The sequence below is a fragment of the Platalea leucorodia genome (assembly GCF_965183815.1).
Source record: "Platalea leucorodia genome assembly, chromosome: 3".
NCBI lineage: Eukaryota > Metazoa > Chordata > Aves > Pelecaniformes > Threskiornithidae > Platalea > Platalea leucorodia.
The window spans coordinates 95,419,486-95,446,002 of record NC_138825.1 but is presented as its reverse complement, the minus strand read 5'-3'; the positions used below and the strand labels follow the sequence as shown (position 1 = coordinate 95,446,002).

Sequence of the window (26,517 nt, the reverse complement as noted above, 5' to 3'; positions counted from 1 at the left end):
TAATCTCCACTAAGCCAACCTGTGCAGGGCCTAGGATCATGTTTGATTCCTTGCCAAGTGTTAATGGAGGGCCAGCTACATGAAAAACTGAACTTTGATCTATGAACCAATGTGACAACTGTGCTCCTCAAGGACAATAAGAAACCCAAACCACTGAGCACTCACAGCAAAACATGGAGCTGAGAGATAGTTTCCTAGAACAGTTGATTAATCTGTTTTCAATAAAAGTCACAAAGCCTTTTTTTTTGTTTCATCATAATGCCCAGAAGCTGAATACGTCTTTCTGTACCAGCGTCCACTTCCTACTCAGGAAGCACCATCTCTCAAACAGAGCTTAGGTGTGAAAAGTGAGATCTGCCAGAGACTTCATGAAATCCAGATGGGAATTTGCTGTGGCTTTCGATTTAACTGAGAATTGCTGAAATACTGGAATTGTTGGCTGTAGTTTAAAGCTCTGTGGTAAATTATCGATTTTCTTTAAAAAAAGAAAAATAATTAAATGGGCCTCCCCAGTCTACACGTTAAACTGATTTCTCCAGTGGAGCACGTTTCTGATTTTGTTTCAAAACTTGAAGACCTACACAGGGACCTAGTCTGTGTGTCCCTTGCTGCAGGGTAAGCTTTGTTTAGGGAACAGATCACAGAATTGCTTGGAGGTTGGTTTTCTGGTTGACAGAGTATGCTTATACCCCAGGGTTCTACCACCTGGAGGTGCTTTAGAGCTGACCTTGGCTTGCAAGAACACTGGAGGGGAATCTTCTGGATTATATTCTTCATCAAAATTAAAACTATTGATCCAAATATTCACACAGTGCCTCTGGGAAAAGCTTAATTCACAGATCACTAAAATAGGGCATAACAAAATCTGTTCACCTAATAACTGGTTAGCTGTTTTACTAATCTCAAGTTAAAAAATCTGCACAGAAATTCTAATGTATGCAATCCTTTTTAATTAAAAAAAAAAAATCAGGGAGACCCAGGACCGATGGGATTACCAGGACTGGAAGGACTCCCAGGGGAAAAGGTAGGAAGGACTCTTAAAGAAGCCGTGGCTTCTTAGTGGCAACTGTCTGCAGCTAAATGTTTTCTGAAACCTTGTTTCAATTTTTTTTGTGTAAGTTAATGTTTCTATGCGAAAAGTATTTGCATATTTATCTGCATTTCCTTTTTTTGCTTTACTGTGGATCTAAATCATATATTCACCCAACATAAAATTTCATTTTCCGCAAATGGAAAATTGTGTGTAGGAGGTCTCGTAATATTTTGTTTTCTTAACTTGATAGAATACTACAATATATATTGTATTATATATAGTATATACTATATATAACTATATTACTTAATATTAATATAGTTAACATGTTCCTAAATATGGTCACTAGTTCTTGTTCTCTATTGAACATTGTCTTATGCTTACAGTCTGTCTGTCTTGTTCTAAGACTTATGGCACAGCTACAGATCTGAAGAGAACTTTGTACCTGAATTAGTCTAGACCTAGTGCATGCAGGACTTCCATACAAAAAAAAAATACTATTTCAGATGAGTGTAAAAATGTAGAAACGAGCAGGAATAGGGGGAGAGACTGATCCTCTACAGTTCCTCTTGTATTACATCCTGCTTCAAAGAGAGCAAAAATATCTTTTTTTGGACTGTTGCTCATTATTCTAAAAAAGGCCCCTTGTTTCTGCTTTGCTCTTCTTGCACTCCGTACTGCACGTATGATGCCACCGTAGCACATCCCGAGCCGTATCGTATTCTCCAGCTCCTTCCTGTAGTTCCAGTCTGCATTCCAGTGCTAGGAAATGATCCTTTCCTTCAGCTGGTGGCATGTTTCAGCCTTTCACTTACTAGTTGTGGAGGCTAATATGAATTTAGAGAAAAGCTTGTCATGAAATGCTAAAAAAGTCAAGATTTTGGTGTTCATTTCTAAATATGGCAAAGTACAAAAAATTCAGTGGAGAAATGAAAAAAATCTGTAAATATGTTTTCTGTCAGTGAAAACAGTTTGATTTTGCCCATATCTTCTAAGTTTAAGAAGGAAGATTTTTTTTTTTTTTTTAATGGAATATTTATTCAGCTTTTTGAATTACATGTTATTGAATGACTTCATACAAAAATAGTTTAGTGAAACTTATTTTTCATCAAAAAGCAATGTAAATGAAAAGTTTCTCAATATCACTGTGCATTACTCCTACTTGTGCAGAGTAGGGAGTGACAAGATCTAAAGCAGGTGTCTATACTAGATGTTTAAATTACATAAGAGGATTCTTGCTCTGGAAAACTATAGTTTACAAGCAATTAAAGACTGGTCTGATTTCAAAATGAACAAACACAGGGAGATATTACAGGTCTAGCTGAGACAAAGTGGGACAAGAATTAAATAAAGGGAATAAGCAATGGAGCAGATCATATAAACAAGCTAAGTGAGTGTTTGGCCCTTTCCCAAAGTAAAAATATCCTTTCCTTAACTAAGTTTGGTCAAAATTCCACATTTCTGGTGCAAACAAACGAACAGAATCCCAGAGTCTGCCTGCCAGTCCCAACAGTATAGTGCATGCTGGTTTTTAATTTAGAGCTATTAGGTACATCTGTGTAGCAGAATGCCATCTTCCACAGACAATGTTGGCTGTAATTTCATGGTAATTTCATGAACTTTTAAGAACTTTGTGTCCTTGGGGTAAAATGTCCCTTCCCTCAGCTGTCCTGACACAGTGGTTTGTGTAGCTGTGCTGCAAATCGCATTGCTGAAAGGACCAGAATAACCCTTAAAAGAAAAAAAGTTGCAAGGGAAGCGTTAGGAATTTCTAGCTTCCCTGTCAGCCAGCGTATAGGGAAAACACACAGTACAAGTTCTGGGTCCAGAACAACCACAGGGACAGAGTGCAGTGCTCCAGCCCGTATGCCCTGCCACAGATACTCAGTGCTCAAGTGTTCCTGAGGTGCATGTTGTGTTCCTCACTCGGGGGGAACTTGCATTAAGTGACTTCTCTTAGCCTCCAGAGCAAGAGAGGTTGAACTGTGGGCTATAAGCAAGCTTCTCCCTCTGGACACAAGGTCAGACATTTGACTGTCTACACTTTGTGTAATGGAGTTAAGTGTTTCTAATTACGAGCATTACCATTGAGCTACCCAAACAAAATGATGAGAATGAGACAAATCAACATTAAGTATAAGAACAGAAACCAGAAATCCCAACATCTCCTGGGGCTTTTCTGCACAACAGAGCATGGCTGTAGCTATGTTGGTGGAGCTTTTGCAAAACAGCTCCAGCTAACGTAAACTCATCACAAAAATATTCTCCTGTTAGTATGGCTTTAACTGTGCCAGGGCTTTTCTGACACGATTATAGAAACTAGGAGCCTGATTTTTTTCTTACATTTTTAACCAACATTATACTAGCAGAGTGTAGTGTTAGAGACCAATACATGTCAGCAGTGAGTTAGGGCAAATCTCACTGGGCAGAGTTTTACCACTGGTGAGCTCCATCTGTCTGCTTTGGGTTATAGTCCTCTCAAGAGAGGAAGATGAGTTTGTGCCCATAACTCATCAGCTCCAGCACAAAAGCCATTGTCTTAGCGTAAAGCATAGATGAAGGTGGCTGTATGCTAAAAGGAGAAACTTTGCCCTGAAAGGACCATGGCACAAGCAAATCGAGGATGCTGACTTGCAGCAAATGGATGAGTGGGTAGCAGGAAGGTGAAAGCTTCTTTGAAAGATACATCTTAAATATGGGGATGTTGATATGATAGTGAATTACCCCGTGTGAATTTTGGTCATTGTCATGACCACAGGTGATAATTATTTGGAAAACTACAGATGAGCTGGGGACTTCCCATCCCTTTTCAAGGAAGGCCTCAAGCAGAGTATAAGGGATAGCATGGAAATTGTGACATTGTACAAGAGAACCTAAACAAAGGATTTAAGTTACTTGCTCAAGTCTGTAAAATGAGCCAGTGGCAGAGCTAAATATTAGCATTTAGCAGAGCCTGGCTCTTGTCCTCATTTTCAGTTCACTGAATAATCCTTTCTCAGGTTTTAATGGGAATCCACAAACTTCTGGTTTGAGTGTTACCATTTAAGTATAGATTTATCTTTTCTTCAGGGTGACCGTGGACCAGCTGGCACGCCAGGAGTAGCAGGGACACCGGTACGTATATTCATTAAAGAAAACTCAGTTTGCTAGAAGCTGAAAAAACAGGTCAAGCAAGGTGCTGAGCTGTAATCTCAATCATTGTTTGTGGAACGCCAGCGTTTGGCTACTGCTTTATAGGCAGCTATGAAAATGATGTGTTTTTCCTAAAGAGATTAGAGTTTTAATACCACTGAGGGTTCATATTATTATTAAAATGACAGGAGGGAATGGTGTGAATACATGATAAAGCTGGAATTTGAAGCTGCATATGCTTAGTTAAGAGAGCATATGAGATTCTTCTTGTTGCTTCAGTTTAATATAGATAAAGACATTTTCTGTGTTCCTGGGCATGCATAAATTGCTGAGCATCTTTCTATCACAAAAAAAAATTATGAATGTTAGTTATTGCAATCCACGAGGATCTGCATATCAAGTTGATTGAACATTTGCTTTAGAGGAATACTTTGTCAGCTGTTTGCATGTGCTATTCAGAGAAGTTTCTGAAAGTCAGCCAGAAACTTTGTTGTAGGTGAAAGTAAATGTAACTAATCATAAATTGAAATTACAATTATTCATTTGTGTTCCTAAAGGAAATGAAGACAACTTTTCTTTAGATTGCATTCACAGTTTAATAAAAAAGTTTATCCATATTTCAGGAGGCAATATGGAGTTATTTATATGCAAATACATTTATTATTAAATTTGGGCAGCTACCAGTCTATTCAGGAGCTGTTTTTAAATTATAAGTATGTGTTTTGTGAAATAAAGAGAAGTTTGTGTCTAGGCACTCCCATTTCCATTAGCCAATGATTTAGACTATTTACTGTGAGTTCCAAGAGAGAACATCAGCTTAAATAGCTTAATTTAGTTAAGTTCTCCTAAAACAAGTTAAAATCGCACATTTGAGGGGAAAAGAGAAGTATTTCTGTGAATTTTATATCCCATGTAAGAGTTTCAAAGTTTGTTGCTCTGAAATATATTTCATGCTGTGAATCAATAATGCAGTCGCCAGTTAGGATGGTGACAATTGTTCATTCCCTGTGTATTTCCCACTGGATATGTTCCAAGTCTTATTCTTGTTACTCCCTATTCTAGCTGGATATGAAATATTTAATGAGTTCCCTTCATCACTGATGGGTTGCGTTCTGTTGATTACATTTAATTCTAATAAAATCCACTGAAATAAATTATTTGCTTTAACATTTTATGCTGAGCAGTTTTAATTAACAAATTAATAGAGGTATGAGAGACAACATTTTTTAGTAGTCTAGGAAGAATTTTTGAAATATATCCACATATCTTACTGGAAGAGAATTTGTCCTCCTTACCTGGCATTATTCCCTAGATTGAATAGTGGATGCTTTTTCCCATTTGGGAATATAAACCTCTCGTTTTAGCTTTGGCTTTTTGCTGAGCAGGATTATCAGGGAAGCTTGGCCTGAGATTCTGCAAGAATTGCCACCAATGCCCACCTCCTCAGCACAAATCCTCGGTCCTCTTGTTCCTGAAGTTGTCACGGGCGTTGATGTGTTAGATCCCTCACTTGTACAAGTCAGCTGAGGATCTGGTCTAAGGATATTTCTGGGAAATGTAGATTCAGGTTAATAGATTCTTGTCTGGGGCTGAACCAGACAGGTTGTTAAAAGCAAGGCATCATTTTAAAAAATAAAGACATTTAAAATCACCATCTAAATGATGAGATGAGAAAGGATTATGAATTCTGCCAGGCTGAACATTAAATGACAATAAAAGTGGCCAAAAAAGAGCATGAAGGAAATTTGCAAAAGGCGTTCCATCAGTAATAAACTCACTTTAAAAAAAATCAGAACTAGGAAGTACCTGAAGGAAAAAAATCTTGATTTCCTATATACAGTGATAAACTTTGGTCTGACTATGACTTCTCAAGAAGGAGATCATGGTGTTGTAACAGAAAATTTCATGAAAACATTTTCTCAGTATTCAAAAAGAGTAAAGAAGACCAAGTGATTAAGTTATGTTGTACATAAGAGCCAGATTACCATGGCGCAAATATTAAAAAAATCTGGTAAAATATTTCTTTCTCCTCTCTTAAAGCATTTAATGAACAGTAACATGAATATTTCACTCAAATATATATCCTCTCTTATTTTTGACCTAAGAGAAATTATATTTTACTTCCTAGTCATTTGAATTTGTAATGTTCTCTTTTTGCAGGGAAAGCCAGGATCTCCCGGGTCCCCAGGGATGCCAGGGGAACCTGTAAGTACAGATTTGAGTTCTAGACTCTTACCATAATACACAAATATTTCAAACACCGAATGCAGGATTTTATGTGCAGATTTATATGTGTGTTTTCTTCTTTCTTAGGGTGAAAGAGGACCTATAGGAGATATAGGCTTCCCCGGGCCCGAAGGGCCACAAGGAAAACCAGTAAGCAATTTTACACTGAATATATATGTTCATTACAAAAGGACGCCTCTTAGTTTATCAGAAGTTACAAAAGAAATGAGATTACATCCTACTTTGTGTTTGGCTAGGTAACATCTGAAGAACACTTAGAGCTACAGTGCTCAATATTAACTATCCAGTCAAGAATTCCTGGTATAGTGATGTTTTAATAGTTAATGTTACTGAGATGTTGCCTTTAAAGGTCTTATGAGGTTCCTTTGGATCCTGTTGACATAAAGGATCCTCTTGTATTTTTTCAGAAGGAGAATATTAACCCAGACACTCAACACAGTCTATAAAGGATGGGGTGACAAAATACATTCTGGGTTTCAGTTTAGATAGAGAAGCGTGTGCTTCATGACTCTGAATAAACTTCGTAACTCTTCTGTATACAGGTGATGCAACACTGCAGCTGAAGCATTTACTGTTCACTTAGGATATGTCTAATCTGACCGCTTTATTTAATAAAAGTGTGACAGCAGTGTAGTCAGCACTGTCTGAGGTGGTTTAAAACAACCTAGTTTATATTCTAGAAGTGGTTCAGCTAGGATAGCGCAGAACTCGTTATCTCCCCTGAAGCTTGGTGTTTTGGGGACAAGCATGAGAAGCAGACCATTTCAGTTTGTCAGCACGTCTCCACATTACGCTTCTGTCTTGAAAGAAGAGACAGTATCTGTAACTTCAGCAGCAAATTGGCCCAAGGTGCCTAATCTGTGCAAAACTCCACTTTGCAGTATGAGAGGGAAGGAAATACTCATGATGTCTTTGCTCATGCAAGTCCTTTCTCACTCAGTGAAATAGCAGTAAGTTTGCTGCATATGTAGAGCCATGTATGTCCTAGTAAATTAAACAGTGCCAGAGCATTTATCTTGCAGTTATCTGGCATTGTGCAATTGTTAACATAACACTCTGACATTATTTTGGCCCGTGCCAACTAGGACTCTCAGATAATGCCACATTCCAGTTTGGGGGATAATGTGGGCCTGGGACTATTTCCAGGAGGTGGTATGAATGAGACCACCCTCTTTTTGGAAGCAAATATGTTTAGCCCAGGAGGCTGAAGCTGTGCCATGCCACAAGTCCTAAGGACTAAAGAATGGATCTGGCCACTTACTATTATGGCATAACCTCTGTAACAGCAGAATAGGGCATCAGGGCTAATATCTAGAATAAGAGAAATCTCTTCTATGGTTATATAATGACTAGCTGGGACTGGAAAAGTGCATGTCCAGGTCCATATTCCACATTTGCAGAATTACCATATAACATTTCATTTAATGTCGTGTGCTTATTAAAATTGATGCACATCTTGATGCTGAAGATTTTTTTTTTGCACTGCTCTCGGCTCAAATTTAATATGCTTGCAGTTCAGTATCACCCTGAGCCCTGTTATTTCACATCTCAAGACTATTTGTGAGTATTTCTGTGTTGTAACCGCACAAACTGATGCGTCTGCAGCTTCAGAATATGATACCAGCACTAAACATTGAGCTTTACCCTTTATATTTTTAAAATGCATATACATAAGCATATTTATTAAAAAAATGATTTTTTTTTTTTTTTTTTAATAGGGAATCAATGGAAAAGATGGATTGCCAGGTCCTCCGGTAGGAAAACATGCTTTTGCATACCACTGTATTTTATTCTTCACAGATACCATAGCTGTTAATCCTAGGCAGTTGTTTTCAGTTCTGCTAACAGATGAATATAAAAAAAAGCCTTTAAATTGTATGCTTATCTTTTTTCAAAAACAATTTTTCAGGGTGCTGTGGGCAGACCAGGAGACAGAGGACCCAAAGGAGAACGTGTAAGTCCCTTGTTTTCATAACTCTTTTTCTTTTTACTGAGCATCTAAGCACCTCATCAGCACGTATTTTACAGGCAAAACCAAGAAATGAATTCTCTGTGAACTTCAAGCAGTCTTTCAGACAGCTAAGAGGTTTGGTCCTAGACACTGCTTTAAGGAATTAGAATTGAATTGCTTCAGCATTTAGAGGAAAACCACATTTTATAGACTTTCTAACACGGTTGGCCTGGACAGTGTAAATTGATCAATTGGTTGAAAATTAAAAAGTAGCTAATCCTGTTGTGATGCTGTCAGACTTTGCAAGTGCTATAAAGCTTGCCCCATCGTCATCCCTGGGATCTTTGTATGTCACAAACACAAATCATGTTTTATATAAAACAAGCTTGTTACGCTTAGGCAGCAGGAATGCCAATGCAATTACCTTACTGCTTCCCAAAATGTTTAGACAGTTCTCTTTATGGTAACAAGATCGTGGTGGTCAGGAATCATTATGGGAGGTGAGAGATGATCTTTATTTTACTAGAGCAAAGAAAATCCTAGTGCATATTCTGCTCCTGTTATAACGTTGCTAAAGCCTTGATGTCCTAATCCAATTGATACCACATTCATTTGATGAATCAGAAAAGCACCTCCGTATGTAATCTGGAAAAGGAAATGCTGCTTTATGACACTGAGGAGACATGAGGTTTTAACCATTATTACAATAGTTGTCCCTTACAAAAATTAACAATTTGCAGTGTTCTGTTCCTGCCTTTAAGGACACAAATAAAATGTAAGAACCTTCTTATTGTACCACCTACTGTGTACTGCATTACACCGCTCAGCCTTGACCTTCTCAGTGCCAACCTATCTGAATGCCCTGCAAATAGTACTGTACACATACAACCAGAAGAGGAGGCTGGACCTGTGAGTGCCTGACCTTGAAACATACTGACAGGGAGGAGGGTGTTGAAAAAGTCTGTGAGAGACAGAGACACGGCCTTAGCTTGCTGCATCCGAGTGAAACTTGGGAAGCTTCAGGGTAAGAGGAGAGGGTGTATTTATTGCAGTCTCATCAGTGAGGGTACGTACATACACACATGTACGTGTAGTTATAGATGTAAATATGGATATATGCTTGCTCTCAGAAAGGTCACAGATGCCTGAATCTGCTCTCACTTCTGGGATCACTGGCAAACATGTCACGATCTAGCTCTCTCTGTACAGACTAATATAGGTAAATATATATATACACACACATATAAATATATAAAAAATAAAAGAAATGTATGATACATGTTAAAAAATAAATCAATTTCCAGAAGTGTTTTTGTCTCAAGTGATAATCAAAATCTCTCACAACCTTTTCTAATAGGAAAGTTATAAATATGCCCAATGCAGTATCTGAATACGGTTTTCAGAAAGCTGTCAGTTGTTCCTTACAATTCTGCAGGAGAAAGAAAAGGTTTGTTGAAAACAAGGGGAGGTCTGCCTAAGAAATAACAGCAAAATACACAGCAGAAGTCTGCATCTCAGATTAGAGATCAGTGGGGGAGTTGGAGTTGATTTTTTTTTTTTTCCCCCTCCGGATCAGGTATTACAGACCTGCATCTGTGAGAGAGATTGCAATGATTACAGAAAATAACACGAAGTTGAGGTTTTCTTGCAGCCATTATTATTACTGCTGTACAGCATACTCCTTCAGTTTGAGACCAGCTGTTGCAATTACAGAAAAGAGAAGCACCAAAATTGGAAGGACAAAATAAAACTCTTGAGGTTTTCATGTCTAATATAAGTATATCCTTGTAGAATCTCTTTTAAGAAGGAAGTAGTCACCTGGGCTGGAATAATCTTATACATCCTTTCAGTGACTAAACACTGCTGTTATTACTACATTATAAACTGAGTGACAAACCAGTTGAAAACGTGTGGTTTATACCAGTCAGAAATATGCCTTTCAAGTCATTTCAACAACAGGTAAAAGTACTGGTAGCTGGCTCATTTATTGCTATTATCTGCATACCCTGATCACAGACTGGGAGCCCGCTGGACTAGAGCATGTAGAAATCCAGGCAAAACGATAGCTCCTTCTGCACGGAATATAGTACAAGATTAAATGCAAAGGATGGGAGAACACTAGAAAAGGAGGATGACTGAATAAATCAGCACTGTAGGCAGAGATCGTGAAACACAAATGTCCTACCCTGTTTTTTGTACAATGCATAGTAAAGGAGAATTTAAAGAGGAATCTGGAGGAAGATATGCGACCTAGTTTTATGAATTTTTACAAGGAGCTTCTTCCAAACACAAAGAAAACACTGGAGGCAGTTAAAAACGCTTGTTTGAAAAGTGGCTGTAGTATTTGATCTGCCTCCTACACATTGGCAGCCTGTAAAATGGGAATCGTTTAGAAGAAAAGCGATTCCAGGATCAGCTTCACACTGCCATAGCATCATGGTCTTAGAGAAGCCTGCATTTTTCTTTATTTCCAGTGGAATAGCTATCCATACCTACTCCGCAGGGTTATAAACCAGAGAAATTATATATGCATATTTATGCCTTAAATATGTTTTTAATGAAGGCTTCTTGTAAGTATAGTAATCTTCAGACAGCTTTTTTTATATATGTGGGTGCATGTATGTGTGTGTGGTCTTATTTGAAAGTACTATCAGACAAAATAGTGTGTTCAGTGGCTCCCTATACTGGACTTCAATCTCCAAAAAAATGAATAAACTAAAAATTTTGTTAAAGGCCTCTTTCAAGTTTTGCAATAACATATGGTAGAACAGGAGTTATTCTTCAGATATATAATGTTTCAGGTTGCTATGTGTGAAGTAGGAGATAGAGGCTGGATGCAAAAACTTTGTTAAGGCCATGAAAGAGCCTCTTCCCTGCAGACTACAAAAGTTCTGCTTCTCAGTCAGAATCCTTGCTCTGCTCTGAATTTCTCACGGTGTTACAATACACATCCTGATACAATAGCTGTATGCTGGACAGAACACTTTTTCCTATAAATCTTAAAATTTATAGAAACTGGAAAATGTACGCCTCTTCCATCAGAACATTTCCAGTTTCCTCAATGCACATAAGCTCCCTTTCCTGCTCCCATCAACTGTTGAAAATTTGAGTCTTTGACAAAGGTTACAGGTGTCTTTTGTGTATTACATCATATCTTGTCTTTTTTCTACTGAATAGCTAAATTAGCTGTGTGTTTGTTGGAAATCTTTCATGTGCTGCATATTTAGAGTTTTGCCCGAAGTATTAATGCCCAGAAGCTAAAACTGGAAGTCAGACATCTGCAGTATTGCCAGGATAGGTCTTTTAAGAGAAACACAATAAACGTAATCACACTGAGATTGTTTCCCTGTCACACTGACTTCCCTGACTGTGTGATCACATTAGCAGTTTGACAGATTGCATTGGGTTTACGTGGCAAGGTTTTGGTAACAGGGGGGCTGCAGGGGTGGCCTCTGTGAGAAGACAGCAGGAGCTGCCCCCATGTTGGACAGAGCCAATTCCAGCCGGCTCCAAGCCAAAGCTGAGCCCGTGAGTGACAGTGGTACTGCCTGTGTGATAGAAAGGGTAAAAAATGCTGCACAACAGCTGGGAGAGAGGAGTGAGAAAATGTGAGAGAAACAACCCTGCAGGCACCAAGATTGGTGAAGAAGGAGGGGAAGAGGTGCTTCAGATGCCGGAGCAGAGATTCCCCTGCAGCCTGTGGGGAAGATCATGGCGAAGCAGGCTGTCCCTCTGCAGTCCGCGGAGGACCACAGTGGAGCAGATATCCACCTGCAGCCCGTGGAGGACCCCATGCTGGAGCAGGTGAATGTGCTGTGAAGGAAGCTGCAGCCCGTGGCGAGCCCACACTGGAGCAGGCTCCTGGCAGGACCTGCAGCCCATGGAGAGGAGCCCACACTGGAGCAGGTTTTCAGGCAGGAACTGTGTCCCATGGGGGACCCACACTGGAGCAGTCCATTCCTGAAGCACTGCAACCTGTGGGAAGGACCAGCGCTGGAGCAGTTCATGAAGGATTGTATCCCATGGGAAGGACCCCACACTGGAGCAGGAGAAGAATGTGAGAAGGAAGGAGTAGCAGAGATGCAGTGTTAAGGACTGATTGCAACCCCCGTTCCCCACCCCCCTGCACTGCTTGGGGGGAGGAGGTAGAAGAGTGAGGAGTGAAGTTGAGCTTGGGAAGAAAGGGGGTGGGTTGAGGGGAAGGTCTCACAATCCTGCTCTGTTTTTAATTTGCAATAAATTAAACGAATCTTCTACAAGTTCAGTCTGTTTTCCCCTGACAGTAATTGGTGAGTGATCTCCCTGTCCTTATCTTGACTCACAAGCTTTTCATTTCATTTTCTCTCCCTATCTTGTTGAGGAGGGGGAGTGAGAGAGCAGCTGGGTGGGTACCTGACAGGCAGCCAAGGTCAGCCCACCACAGGGGTTAAAAATACAGGTGTGAGATGATGAGGTCTCAGATTCTGACACTTTTTTTTTTTTTTTTTTTTCTTGTGGTAGATTTCCATAGTTCAGAGCCTCTGCACTCTTACTGAGGGCAATTTAAGCTCCAGTTGGGAATGCATTATGGTTTCAGTTAATGCAATAAAACATCACAAGTTACAGTGGTCTTTCTAGTGAAGGTTAGTTATAGTCAGTAATAAGCTCTAACTCACTGGAAATCATACCGATTGGAGGACAGAAAGGTGATAAAAATGTTATACAACCTCCTACTTGCATCCTTACCTTTCTTTCTTTCCTTTTCAATCTTTACATGTCATGTAAATATGACTTAAGAATATAACTACACTTTTATTGGTTTATCAGTCAATGATGTTTCCGATCTGAATACAGTTTACCAGCACTTGCTATAGATTAAGAATGCAATTAATTCCATTCATTCACCCCTCATAAATGTAGATTCTGGATTTATCTAGTAATGATGTAGTCAATTCTTGGTGCTGTTTGCTGTTAGGTGGAGCCTAACATTAGCTTAAGTGATGCAGCAAGGGCAGTCAGTGACCCTTAAAAACGGCCAGCTGTTCATTAAAAATCTGAACATGTGACGTGTGGCACTCTGCTCCACAGCTGTAGTTCAGTGAACTAATGGCTAACACATTAAGTCACTCTAAATGATTTAATTCCTCACAAATAAAACAAATTTAAATGCCACCTCAGCCATGATGGAAGCTGTTGCTGGCCAGAACATTGACCTTTAATTTATTTTGTTTGCAAGGAATTCATTTGTTATAAATGGATTTGTGTATCTGTTGTTTCTTTGCTTAACTGAAATTTTGTGTACGTGCAGAAATAAAATATTAGGCTTCTGGGAAAAGATACAGAAAAAACCCTGATGCCTTGTGCCTGGGGGAATTTGAGTACCTAAATTCTACCTGTGCCATTTTTCACATTTCTAGATCCTTGTATAGGGGCTATAAACTTTCTGCACCCAAGTTCTGTCCTTGAAAAGCAGGTTACGGAGTCAAGATATTTTTTTTTTTGTCCTTGACTTCAACATTAAAAGCGTAAGAAAACAAAATGTTACTTGCTGTGTTTTCAGAGACAAGGGTTAGCCTGTAAAATCAGCTTCCCTGCATGACTCATAAAATCTGTTTCTGAACAGGGAAGAATTTTTCTCTTTAGCATTCTTGGGTGACTTTTCCTAGTTCATTCCACTGTGTGCAATGGTTTTCCTTCTGCTTTTATTTTACACAGGGAGATCAGGGTATTCCAGGGGACAGAGGCCCACAAGGTGAACGAGGGAAACCTGGCCCATCAGGAGAAAAGGGGGATGTGGGTCCTATTGGGCCACCAGGAGACAGAGGCTATCCAGGATCACCAGGTCATCAAGGTCCCCCGGGTTCACCAGGACCCCCAGGGTTTCCAGTAAGTAAATACAAATTTTCCTTGGTTGCTTGTGAATTCAGACAACATGAGGGTAGCATGTGCTAAGCAGTGGAAATTCAACTGAGCAATACCACAGTGTCAGAAAAACTAAGATATCTGTGAGATAATTTCAGTGTTAAGAGGTGGAAAAAATATACCCAGGTAATCAAGCAGTTATTTTTAAATTTTTTTAAAAACATGTGCTATGGGTAAACTTTAATTATTTATTTCTTTAGCTCCTGACAAATCAATATGGCTACTCAATACTGTTAAATTTCAAGTTTTTCATAAGCTTAAGAGGTAAAGTGTAAGTCTTTGCAACTGAGAAAGAAAAGGAGGCAGACAAAAATTATTCTCAATAAAAGGGAAATGGGCATTTAAAAAGACAATTAAACGCTGACTGTCAGTTGTAGATATCTTGGCTTGTCTCCGTGTGCGCACAGGCCCACATCCATGTTATGGGTTCTTTTTACCCTCTATCAGATACGGTAAAGCTCTAAAAAACTTTTCCAGTACAGTTACTGGTCCTGTGATGCAGTTTTGGTTTGTGGGCTGTGCATCAAAGCGGTTAGTCCCTAGAGGGGGTGAGAAGTTAGCAAATGCTATGCAAGAGGCAAGTAAAGCATAGCGGTGTCACTGGGCATCCTTACTGTCTGATGCAAATTAATTTCCATGCACATAACATACTGATCATCTTGACAGTTGGGAGCGCCTCCTCCACTTCATGGTATTAGTGGTCTTTATAATGTTATAATGTATTTGCAATAAAGTGGCCTTTGCAGTTAAGTAAATAACAAATATTTAATTTTTGGTGAAAGCTTTAAATTTTTAATGCTAATTTCAGCATTTTTTTTTATTTTTGTAGCACCATAAAGTGCCCTCTGTATGTTTCTTCTGACATATCACCTTTTTTTTTTCCTCATCAGGCTGATACAGTTTCACTTGAAGAAATAAAAAAATATATCAAACAAGAGGTTCTTAAGGTTTTTGAAGGTAAGAAAATGAAGTATTGTACAACTAAACATAAATCTTAAAATCTGTTCTAAATGTTTTACATCGCTACAACCTTTATATTTCTTTGTCATCTATTTTACATTGGACTTAGCAGCTGCCTTGTTGCTGTAGCTGTGTTGAACTGTTGTTTAAAGTCTACTTAATATAATTATGCTCAAACAATTACAAATTATAGTATCTGTTAACTAGAGTATTTCCTTATGTAAAAGATTAGCATTAAAAGGTAGTTTTCTCCAAATCATAATAGCAAACATATGTACGTATCATTGTAGATACATATCATGTATTATTGCAGATACATGTGTATCTACAACGTATCATTAAGACACTGAAGATTTATTAAAATGGAGACAATAGAAATACCTAATTATTTTGGCCACTTAGTGGATGACTATCTAAATGAGAGGAAGGCTTGACAGCTTTCAGTCATGCAGGTCTAAACTGCTGTGCATTTTCTGCAAACATCCCTGCTGAGCTCCAAAGCTCCCTTGCAGACCGCCATCTTCTGGCACAGTTTTAGACAAGTACCAGATTCAGCCAAGGCCTTTGTACTATGTAAGCTTTCTTAGGTGTGTCCTTACTCTGAAAAGGAAATATTTTTCTTCCTCAGCATTTTCTTAGTCAGGGCTGAAAAGCTGTGACTCAGGTAGGTGTCTGAAATAAGCTGCTGCTCGAACACCTCTTAACAGTAGCTTCTCTTCCATTGCAAAATGCATTTCTTATATCTGCTATATGCTTAGCTATTTTGTCATTAATATCTGTGGATACAAAACCCTTTATCTTTTAGGGATGAAAGAAATCATATAAGCTTGAGACTTTTTAAACTGTTCGGGCAGTTTTTCACTTTATAGCAAGGCTATCATTTTGTGTATTTTCACCCTTCCCCAAACTGCTACCCCTTAGGAGTTCAACCTACTATGCATTTCAAGAGCAGTTTGTGGGCTGAAGTTGCCTCCTTTTCCCATTCAAATGGAATGGTAACAAGTATTTAGTCTATTCATAAAAAGAAAGTATTAAAAAGTGTCCCGCCTACAAGGACTATTGGGTTTTGTCTGTATAGCTATTCCATTTTCTACACCTCACTAGTGTTCCCACAGATCTTCTATATTTGGCTTTGTTTCACTTTGCCTATTTTCTATCACCTTGCTTATTTTTTGTTTGATGCCCACTCTTCTCTTTACTCTAATTTTTTTCTTAAATCTTAAAACTCCACCACAGTAAATATCTACTAAATTGTGGAATGCCTAGTTAAGTTTTTTAATCCACTATAAATGAGACAGATTCAAGGTTAGTACCTATTTTGTCTACCTCTAAGGAACACTGAAATGTTACCAAGTGCACTTTATTCCACCAGCATGAAGAGTTCATGCTGAAATCTCTGCAATCAATAATGTTGGCTGAGTTCTTATAGGTTTTTTCACAACTGTTTTCAGGGTTTCAGCACATTCCAAGAACTGTTCACAGTATTTAAGCTCTACTTTGCAACTTGATATGAATTACAAATGTATAAGGTAGCCCTTCATAGGGATGTTAAGTACTAATTATTCTGTGTTCATGTATTTTAATTACTTCCATGAACAGGAGTCAGAAGCAATTTGAAATACTGGAATACATTAGTAGAAGAAAGTAGTAATGGAAAATTTAGTACAAATTCGTTCAGATTATTTCAAAGGGTGAAGACTCAGACATGAGTCTGAGTTGGAACTGAAGGCCTCTGTACTTACAGGACCATTTAACACCTTGACATTTAGAAGATTTAAACACCTTCCAGAAATTTACTTTAGCTGGGGCTTTGGGATTTATTTATTTTTCCGTATTTTGCTAGCAGATTTCTTACCCACTTTTTCTTGTGTCCTTTGTTAATGAAGAAAGGATGGCTCAGTTTGTATCCCAGCTGAAGCTGCCTGCCGCCATGCTTGCCTCGCAAGCTCATGGAAAACCAGGGCCCCCAGGAAAAGATGGGTTGCCAGGGCCCCCAGGAAAGGATGGGTTGCCAGGGCCACCAGGAGAACGTGGAATTCAAGGTAGGAATTTCAAAAATGTTCCTATGAATTGTATCTTGAAATCTTTATACACTTGCTAATGATTATTAAATAAGCCAGGATTACCTATCTAGCTTCCTAATGATTAACTTTTAAAACTGTACTTATGTTTTTCCAGACTAGATCTAAATATTAACCCATAGTAAATGTGTGGATTTTACTGATTAAAAACTCCTAATCAGTGCATTTTATTCTAATAAGTGATAAAGTTAATTACTGACAGATATCTAAAGCCGACAGATATCTAGATTACTGTAGCAGTTATTTTTTTCTCCAAAATACTTTAACAAGGAAGAAAAACTACGCCAGCAGTCTAATGTAACTATTTAGATCCTGTTCCATATGGAGAGACCATCTTATTTAAGAAACAAAATTTGATCTCCAAGTCTGAGTGCTCTCAGCTCTGATCCTGAGACAACACAGGGGAGGAAAAACTGAAGGCAAATATTTTTCTTTAAGAAGCAGTGAAAACTGAAGTATTGCCACATGAATTCTTCTTACAGTGAAGTAATCTGTTGTCACAAATCAGTTTCAGAGTAATCAGCTTTTTACTATACCCCAAATGGTAATTTGCACATTGCAATGTATTTGGACAGCATAGGACTCCCGTTTCACTGAACTGTCTTTCACTGCAAAATTAGCTTCAAGGGATCCAGGCTCATTGTAGCTGTGCTCTACTGTAGAGTTAGCCTCTCAGAGATTAAAAGGAAGAGGTGAACGGAATAGAAGGAAAAAAGAATTTATCAATGAATAATTTTTTGTGGGTGGGTAATATGTAATTTGCAGTTTATCTGTAGGTAGTTCTTTATTATCTTTTGTTAGTTTGGTCTGCTCTGGAGTCAGAGCAAGTCAGACTGGAATGAAGAACATGAGAGCAAAGCTGAAGATGTGTGGATCCTAAAGCTATCAGAAGAATACAGACTTACTAACATTGATAAGCGCAAACCCCTGACAGAAGCTTGAAAAATGTGATGAGCTCAGAATGAGAAGAACAAGAATAAAGGATCAAGGAAAACAATAAAAGGCTTAGAATCTTACAACACTGACTTCATCATTACCTTAATATTCAGACCACTGTAAACAGTCGACTTCAATGTCAGTGCCAGATTGTTCAATGATTATGTATGTGGTGGATAGTCTCAGATGCTTCTGGGAAGTGGAACGTTGTACTAGGCTTCATCTCCAGCTAGTGAGCATCGAGAGTAAAGATGATAGCTATGCTTGAAAAAAAAATAAAGCTGCTTTTTCATGCCTTATGCTTAAGTAAAAGTAGTGCCCCATGTACGCAGGATTTCCATTTATTTTACTGATATGCTCAGTACTCTTTTTTGATTAGTAAAAGGTAAGCTAAGTGAGAAGCATTTACTTCTCTGATACGTCAAAAGATATATGAAATTATACTTCCAAGGAAAGAAAACCAAAAATTTGTCTTGCTTCCTTTTTACGCTCTGAGTAAGAGATAGTCCCGTGAGAGAAGCACACTTACAAATACCCTTCATGCCTTTCCCAGTTGTGCCTGTGCATGTTATTGTTTTGTGCCAACAGTAAAAAAAAATTCAAATATCTGAGCAGATTGAAAAGTATCCTTCTGTATTCCAGTCTATTTTCAGCCATAAAAGACATAGTGGACAAGACTTCTTCAAGAAGCATGTTACGTGCATGTGTGGCTGAGACCATCAAGGCAGCATGCTGTGTGCACGTATGCCCAAGGCGTAATATGCATTGGAGAGGGTCTTTGGTTTTGACTGCCAGATACTCCTTATTATAATTCTCACTTGGTTGTAGACCAAATTGCAAACTCCAGCGTTTTGCTGTGTATAGTAATATACATGTGGGCTGGCAGAATGAAACAGTCACTTGTCCCATACAACCAGGGAAAAGAAGTAGATACTGCTGGAGAGCAATTAACAGGACCTCTACAAACACCTGCAGAGCGGTTTGCAATGCTGCACGCTGAGCAGGGAGCCTGCTAGAGCCAGCCGGCGGGAAGGGCAGGAGTCACCGTGTGCCCAAGGAGGTGCTTCACTTGCAGCTCCGCAGGGGTCCCTCTGTACGCCTCGAGGGCTGTGGCAGTTCCCCGGGGAACTGGTGTGGCCTGGCCTGGCCAGATTCCACCAGAGCCTCCTTCTGCACAGCAAACCAATAGGTAGGGGTTAGTCCCAGAGGCAGAAAACATAGCTACTAACTTTTGGAAGTGCAGACCTGGTCTTCAAAAAGTGTATTTAAGGAATTGCTAGGCTCTTAGACATAGGGTCATTCATTTCTAATGAAGTCCAGAATTGTTACCTGCTGGCCTTCAGCCAGTTTGTTCATAGTGTACCTCAGGTACTTCCCAGTGGTTCAGGTACAAATAATTTTGATTTTGTATGGTGGTCTCAGTAAAAATATAGCATGTAAACAAAAAACAACAAAGAATTGCAACATAAATTATGAAATATGCAACTGGTATTTAAACACATTTTGTGTAATACTGCTTGGAATTTTTTTTTTTTTTTTAATATATATATATACATTTCTTCATTTAAAAAAAAAAACTATGGCATATGCACCAGCAAGCTGATACTGTGAGGCAGCATTACCAGTGAAATGTACAGCATCTGCTTAAGGGGGAGCAGAGGAACTTGCTTACTCTGTATGCGTTTTAAAGGATGGTAATGTCTCGTAGAGAAACAGAAGTTTATTTCAAGAATTTATAGTCAAGCTATCGCAATGTCATCCATTTGCAGTCAGTCAGATTGCCACGTGTTAGAGGATCTAGCTCAATTAATTCCACTGACTTAATTGGATTTTTAAAACTATAATACAGAGTGATTTTTGGTCCATTAGACCAAATTCACCTTGGGATAACTTTGCAATCCAGAGATGCGTATTATCCTTTATGTTAATATGACTATTGATTTTTTTCTCAATAGAGAAAAGAAGGTTTCATCGTACTTAAATTTCACTGTTTCTATCAAATTTAAGAGTTTTTTATAGGTTCTCATAACTCATGGTAGCCTGGAGGAATCAAGCAGCGCAGCTCAGGGAAGAAAAATACCATGTGATGAATAGTCAAAATTTCTTATCTTTATTGCTGATTTCTGTTGTAAATTTTATATTTTTTATTATTAATTTACATGGTGGGAGCATCTAGAAACCTTGGCTGACATCAGGAACCCATTGTACTGGATGTTGTCCAGACATGGTCACTCTTCCAAAATAGCTGCACTGGTTTCAAGCGTTACCTCCTGTAAACTGCTCTTTGCTGTGGAGGGTGAAGCTAACCTGGTTTACTTTGATTTGAAACTCAGTCACTACCCCTCAGCTGCGAGGGCTGTAACACACAGAAGGAATTCAGAATAGGCACCGGAGACTGGAAGAGAGGGCTTGCTCTTAGCACCTTTCCTGTTGCTTTGCAGCTGTTTGTTTTTAAGAATGCAGAGTATTTGCACAGTAAAACACAGTGGATACTTTGGTCTCGTTGTTCCTTGTCATGATAATGTGTTTGCCTCATATTTGTATTAAAGAACCTCAGATTCCTCTAGATACTTGACGTGCTAGTTTCAAGTGCTGCATTATCCGTGTGGATGGAAGAGGGTCTCCATGATATGGGTGGAATACCTTTTGGAGCTGTTTAAGTGAGAGAACTTTTTACCTCCAAGTTCATAGACATGAACTTGTGTCATTTCCAAGTAGAGCTGAGGGTGTTGCGGTAGCCGTGCTTCTGACCATGATGTTTGTGGAGAGCACCAAACTGAGAGCTGTATTTTAGCTATCACCACTCATCCATGAGCAGAAGAAAGCTTATCTGTTTGAACACATACTTGCTACATACTGCTACCAAGTGTTTACCATACTACCCACGTTGGGTACATGTTTACATGCCACAACTTTTGGGTTGCAGAAATCACAACAAAACTTCTGGAACCTGAGTGAAAGGCTTTGCTAAAGCAGTCGCCTTTTGAATTAAGCAGGTACCTCTTACTGGAATTGTAATTCTACCAGTAAAAATAGCATCTTATATGTGCCTTTACATTAAAAACAATAAATCAAAATCTGATTCATGTGTATGATAATATTTTCCTTTGACGGTGTATGAGTTTGTCACTTTAAGCTCAGAGAGAAGGTGATATCCTCTAGAAGTGTAGTGACAGCCCTACTTCTGAGCAAAATATACTTCATCATTAAAAATCAAATGTTTTCCTGCCAGAATTACACATTACATTGTTCGGATTGTTTACGTATAGGCCTGTTTACTAATATGCTTACACCCTGATAAATAAAGCCTTATTTTTAGAAAAGATATCTGGGAATTTTTGTATTAAACTTCAGCGTCAACAGAACTTACCTGCCACCGTGTACAAACTACACCTTTGCATGTCTGTTCAGATACAGCCAGTAATGGGTTACACTACCCTGGATCATATATTTGCATTGGCAGGCTGCTCTTTGTTCTATTGTGGGGTTTTTTTTTTCCCTTATTGTCTTGAATTCCAGTGATCTTTACAGAATCTTTCAGTCTATCTCAGTCCCTTTTCAATTGTGCTGTCTCAGATACCTACAGTAATGGTTGTCCTGGAGCTTGTAAATGTGATATATCATAAATGTGATTTCTCTCTTTTCCCCATAACTGAAGAAATGCAAAACAAATGATTAGTGGCAGCACTGCTTTGTACAATTACAATTAACTGGGTTTGTAGTGTGAAATGTACTGTAACTATCTATTGTAAATTAAGAAAAATAGATATATATATAATAAATAGGAAATGTAATAGATCCTGTGGTTGTATGGTAGAGCTTCTCAAACAGTAGCAACTACTATGCATTACACAAGATTCTCAGAGCAAACCGACTTGATGTAGTTATAAATACTACTGTGGTCATTAAAGAGCAAAATCAAGATTCACAGTTGAACACAAACACCTGCATATTCCCTTTGCTGAGTCTTTATAGCTTGTGTGCCTATATGCTTTGTACAATTCTGCTTAACACAACTGAGTGACCAGAATGCATGATTAATATTAAGTTTGTTTCTCTGCGAGCTTTTAAGCAGTTGACTTCCTTTTGTTACGCTCCGCATGTCACTCTGCATGCATTTTCTAATGGTTTTGCCTCCCTGTAATTTCCTTGTTGGGGTGCCGAGAGAAGAGTAAGATAATTGATGCTCTGTTTTGAAACCTAGAATGATTGCAACAGGCAATAGACTTTCTACCGAAGTGTATAATGAGCTTGTGTTTAACGGAAAGCTTGAATTCTCTGTGTACCGTTCCTACTGCATTGTGTCTGTCGTAACAACCCTGAATTGGTACCCACAGCGCTTACAATAGTTTCCTTCTGGATTCTCCTGTAAAGTACCAGTGTTGCCATAGACTGTACACTGACAAGACAACCTTTGCCATCCGTCTGCCAGTGCCCATTAATCTTCATGAGACACCAGGTGGATTGATACCACTATGCTGACTGGTCAGCCGTGACTCTTCTCTTTTAATTTAAACTAAGTTTCAGCTCTTCACAAGAGGAAGTTTATTGTATGGCATACGCGACACTAGAAATAGACTGGTCCCTGAAGCAGAACAAATTTAATTCCAAATGTGACCAGATGTTGGCAAATTAATCTTCAACATATGGCACTTGCATGCCAATGCCTGAGGTGTTGGGGAGGGAAGAGGGTTTCCTTATAATCCCTTTTAAAGTAAGGGGTTGTGGCAGGTGTCACACTTGTTCCTTTAAAAATTACTTCGTCCCCTGTCCTGCATAAATTACATGGTCTAAACAGAAAAGGTCCATTTGTAGATGGATTCTTAACTTGAAATATTCAGCAGAATGTTATACCGATAGCCACGAGTCCTCCGCTCTAAAGCAGCCAGAGTGTTTCCACCCAATAAAACTTTTTACAAGCAGTTTAAGGAAAAAGAAACGGGTTGGACATGAGTTGCAGCACCTGAGAAGATGGAAGCTGTTTAGATAAATACAAAGCTATGACCTGTGAAGAAAACAGACGCAAATATTCAAAGTATAACTAGTAATCACACCTTGTAAACAATATACAGCCACTTTGGTCAAAGTAGGCCTTGCATGCTAGAACCCGAAATCTGCACAAGCTCTAAAGACGCCTCACTCCACGTGAGGGCAGCTGTGAAACGCTGGAGGGGGAGTGGGTCTGCTCTGCATGCAGGGGAATATCTAAGCATAAAACTACCAGTTTACAGTCTAAAAAGTGCAGACCTAAAGATGACGAAGTCTGGCTCCGTTTGTGGGCTATCAGAGAAGGGCTGGTCAGACTCCAGATGGCCTTTGGGTTGGTGCTTTACATCACTTCATCGAACAGGTAACGCTGGAGCAGAACGTGCATTTGATTCTTTATTAGAGGAACTTCAGGAAGGTAACTTAAAATCTCAGGGAAAGGGCTGGCAAGCAAACCTAGCGAGAGTCCTCTGGGGGAGGATGCAACAGTTACTGCTAGAAATGCTCATATTTTCCAGAAGGAACAAACATAAGAGCTGTCTCAGAAAAAAATACCAGTCTCAGAAAAAAAGTGAGCATGTGTTTTCCTAATTATATTTGTCTTGATAATTTCCTGTCAAAAAGATATACAGAAGATCGCTGTTTATAATAAGAGGACACTCTTATTTTCATATCTTTATTCTGTGTAGGTTATAGAGGACAGAAAGGGGAAAGAGGCGAGCCTGGAATTGGACTGCCCGGTAACCCTGGACCACCTGGCCCTGCAGGTACAAGTCTCCAGATTTATTTTTGCTATTGTTATTTATGAACTAACAGGCCTTTCTCCTGGTCTTCACACCAGTTTTACACCCGTGCCTTTCCTCCCGAGCCTGGTCGTAGCATGAGGTCAGACCCACCTGCCTTCTCGCGGATGAGCTGGTGTGCAGCTGACTGCCAGTGATGAAGCACGGGGCACTGCACGCGCTCTGGCGAGGGCTCTGCTAATTCTAGCTTTGTTTTACCAGCTGCTGGCCTGCCGGGCCCGCCGGGAACGCCAGGCTCACCCGGACCGCAGGGGCCACCTGGACCCAACGGAAGATGCAATCCGGCAGATTGCTATTACCACATATCACAGACTCGGTCACGCACCAGCGGGAAATAAAAACCCTCTCCCGTAGACACTTGGGTTCACAGTCACTTTTCACTCCTCTCAATAAGTTAATTTAATCTTTGAAGTACTTGGTGCATTTTTTTTTTCCCTCGACACTGCATAGTATATAATTTATAAGGCACAGAATTGAGCCTTTTTCTATGTTATTTGCAGTGTCGTAATTATGAAATGATGACATATATTTTCCAGAGTGCATTCCATGTGTTAGGTTTCTCATATTTATTTTGCTTAGAGGAGAAAATAGACCCAAATAATTTTCATAAGCTTCTTTCTTCAAACTAAACATATTTTATTATAACTTGAGACAGTATGTATGCCTCAGTATGTAAGCTGGCTTTATTTTTCTTGCTGGTGGTGAAGTTAAGTGGAGAGAATGCAGTTCTGAAATTTCAAAGCGTACCTGTTCATGGCGAATGCAGGACCTGAGCTAAAGCGCTGAGAACTCTGTTTAGACTAACCGTTCGTGTCCCTCGAGGAGGCTGCGGCACTCCTGCTGAACCGGGTCCGTGTCGCGCACCGCCAACGCTACCCACCGTTTCAGTCACTTCCTAGAAGTCAAAGAAGGAAACGAAGATGTGTTTGTGATCTCTCTAACCCCATCCAACGTTTAGCGTCAGACTGACTGGAAATTCGCCAGGTGTAGCCCCGAGAAGCGTCTCTCCTGCCTGGATGTTGTCCCAACTGAGGGCTTGTACGTTCGTTTAGTCATGGTTATGTATACTCCAGATATTAAACCGTTAGGGCCTGGTGGTGGTGTTCCTAGCTGAGAACTGGCACGTCTTCCAAGCATTACGTGGACTTGGTAAGTGTAGTATCGCTGCCTGTAACCAAGCTACTCTGCCGTTATGTCTGCTTACAGCAAAGACGACCTCTTGCTTTAGAGCAGAGGTGGTGGGTACACAGTGAGACAGTCAAAGAAGGAACTTCACAAGCCTCTAATCTTATGGATGGCACAGTTTTCCTCTTCCTCCTGCAATAATTGTGTGCCAAAACAAACTTGAGAAGGACACGGAAACAGTAGAACGCAAAACTCACAGGTCCTAATAACTGGTTGCAAAAAATAGAGCTCAAGAGAAATTCGGAAAAATTAAAAAACCCTCCTTGAAGAGGTGTACTACAGAGAGCACGACTGCATGCAGTTTGCAGGCATTGAGTAAATCCTACAGGACCAGACATTGTCAATGAAGAACGAAACAGAACAAAGTGTAAATTCTATAGAGCTCAAAGGGTTGCGCAAAAGAAAAGATGGAGAAAATCAATCATACAGAGGCTGATTCTGAAAAGGAGATTCTGAAAAGCAGTCATACAGAGGGAGGAGGGCCGGCTGAAGTTTCATTCCTGATTATTAGGAAACAGATGATCCTAGATTAGTCCTAAGGAATTGCTACAGTGCAATAGAAAGTGAAGGTGCTATTGAGAGAACATGGACAGCTATAACCCACAACCTCAACATGAACCCGTAGTGCCAAAGCAGCAGCGAGGGCCTTGCCCCACCGTTAGGAAGCCAGTTGTGCGCTCCCGCTTCAGGCTGGTAAGTGGTTTTGGTGATCGCCGTGCTTGAGCAGTACTGAGCCGCCAGGGAGGCGTTCCCATATTGGAAGTGCTGGGTTCCAGAGATGCTGTTGTGAGACATTAATCTGTCCAACTTCTGGTTTTTCCTAAAAACAGTAAGGAATGAATGGTGGGAGTCTTTTAAAAAAAGCAAAACAAATTGGCACTTGTTCTGAATAGAGTTCCTAGCACTTGTACCCAGACGGGAGCAAGAGGTAATAGAGTTAACCTGGGTAGCTGGGGCGCACAGGCAAGCCTTAGCCACACTTTCTGAGAGAGAAAGCACACCCTAAGAGCAACCTCGGGGTGCCACTTAGTGTGCTAATCAGCTGGGCATTTAGAGGGAAGGAGGTGCTTGGCAAAGAGCAATGTTTAAGTAAGCACAGAGATCGAAGGCTGAGAATAAACACCTGGAACAGGAGAGGGCAGCAGGAAGGGGGGCAGCAGAAGCCTGTGGCATACCACGAGACCATCCCCTGAAGGGAATCTGCGAGCTGTAATACGCCCTGCAGCTGGGGACCCCTTGGGGGTTCAGGGTGTTTCGTCTGTCCCTCGTGAGGATGGGGATGGATGGGTCAAAGCCCGCAGG

At 39.7% G+C, this 26,517-nt stretch overlaps 1 protein-coding gene across 1 annotated transcript in view; it reads left to right on the top strand.

Annotated features, from left to right (window-relative positions):
* COL19A1 (collagen type XIX alpha 1 chain) overlaps positions 1-24,368 on the top strand; it is a gene marked incomplete at both ends in the record, with an annotated part of 202,906 nt that extends 178,538 nt beyond the window's left edge. Inside the window, 11 exons of the mRNA XM_082305887.1 lie at positions 971-1,024; positions 4,103-4,147; positions 6,326-6,370; positions 6,479-6,541; positions 8,131-8,166; positions 8,322-8,366; positions 14,058-14,228; positions 15,155-15,221; positions 17,111-17,266; positions 23,917-23,994; positions 24,232-24,368. Coding sequence (XP_082162013.1) covers positions 971-1,024; positions 4,103-4,147; positions 6,326-6,370; positions 6,479-6,541; positions 8,131-8,166; positions 8,322-8,366; positions 14,058-14,228; positions 15,155-15,221; positions 17,111-17,266; positions 23,917-23,994; positions 24,232-24,368 — 897 coding nt within the window. The remainder of the gene's footprint in view (positions 1-970; positions 1,025-4,102; positions 4,148-6,325; positions 6,371-6,478; positions 6,542-8,130; positions 8,167-8,321; positions 8,367-14,057; positions 14,229-15,154; positions 15,222-17,110; positions 17,267-23,916; positions 23,995-24,231) is intronic.
* Between the last annotated feature and the right edge of the window lie 2,149 nt (positions 24,369-26,517).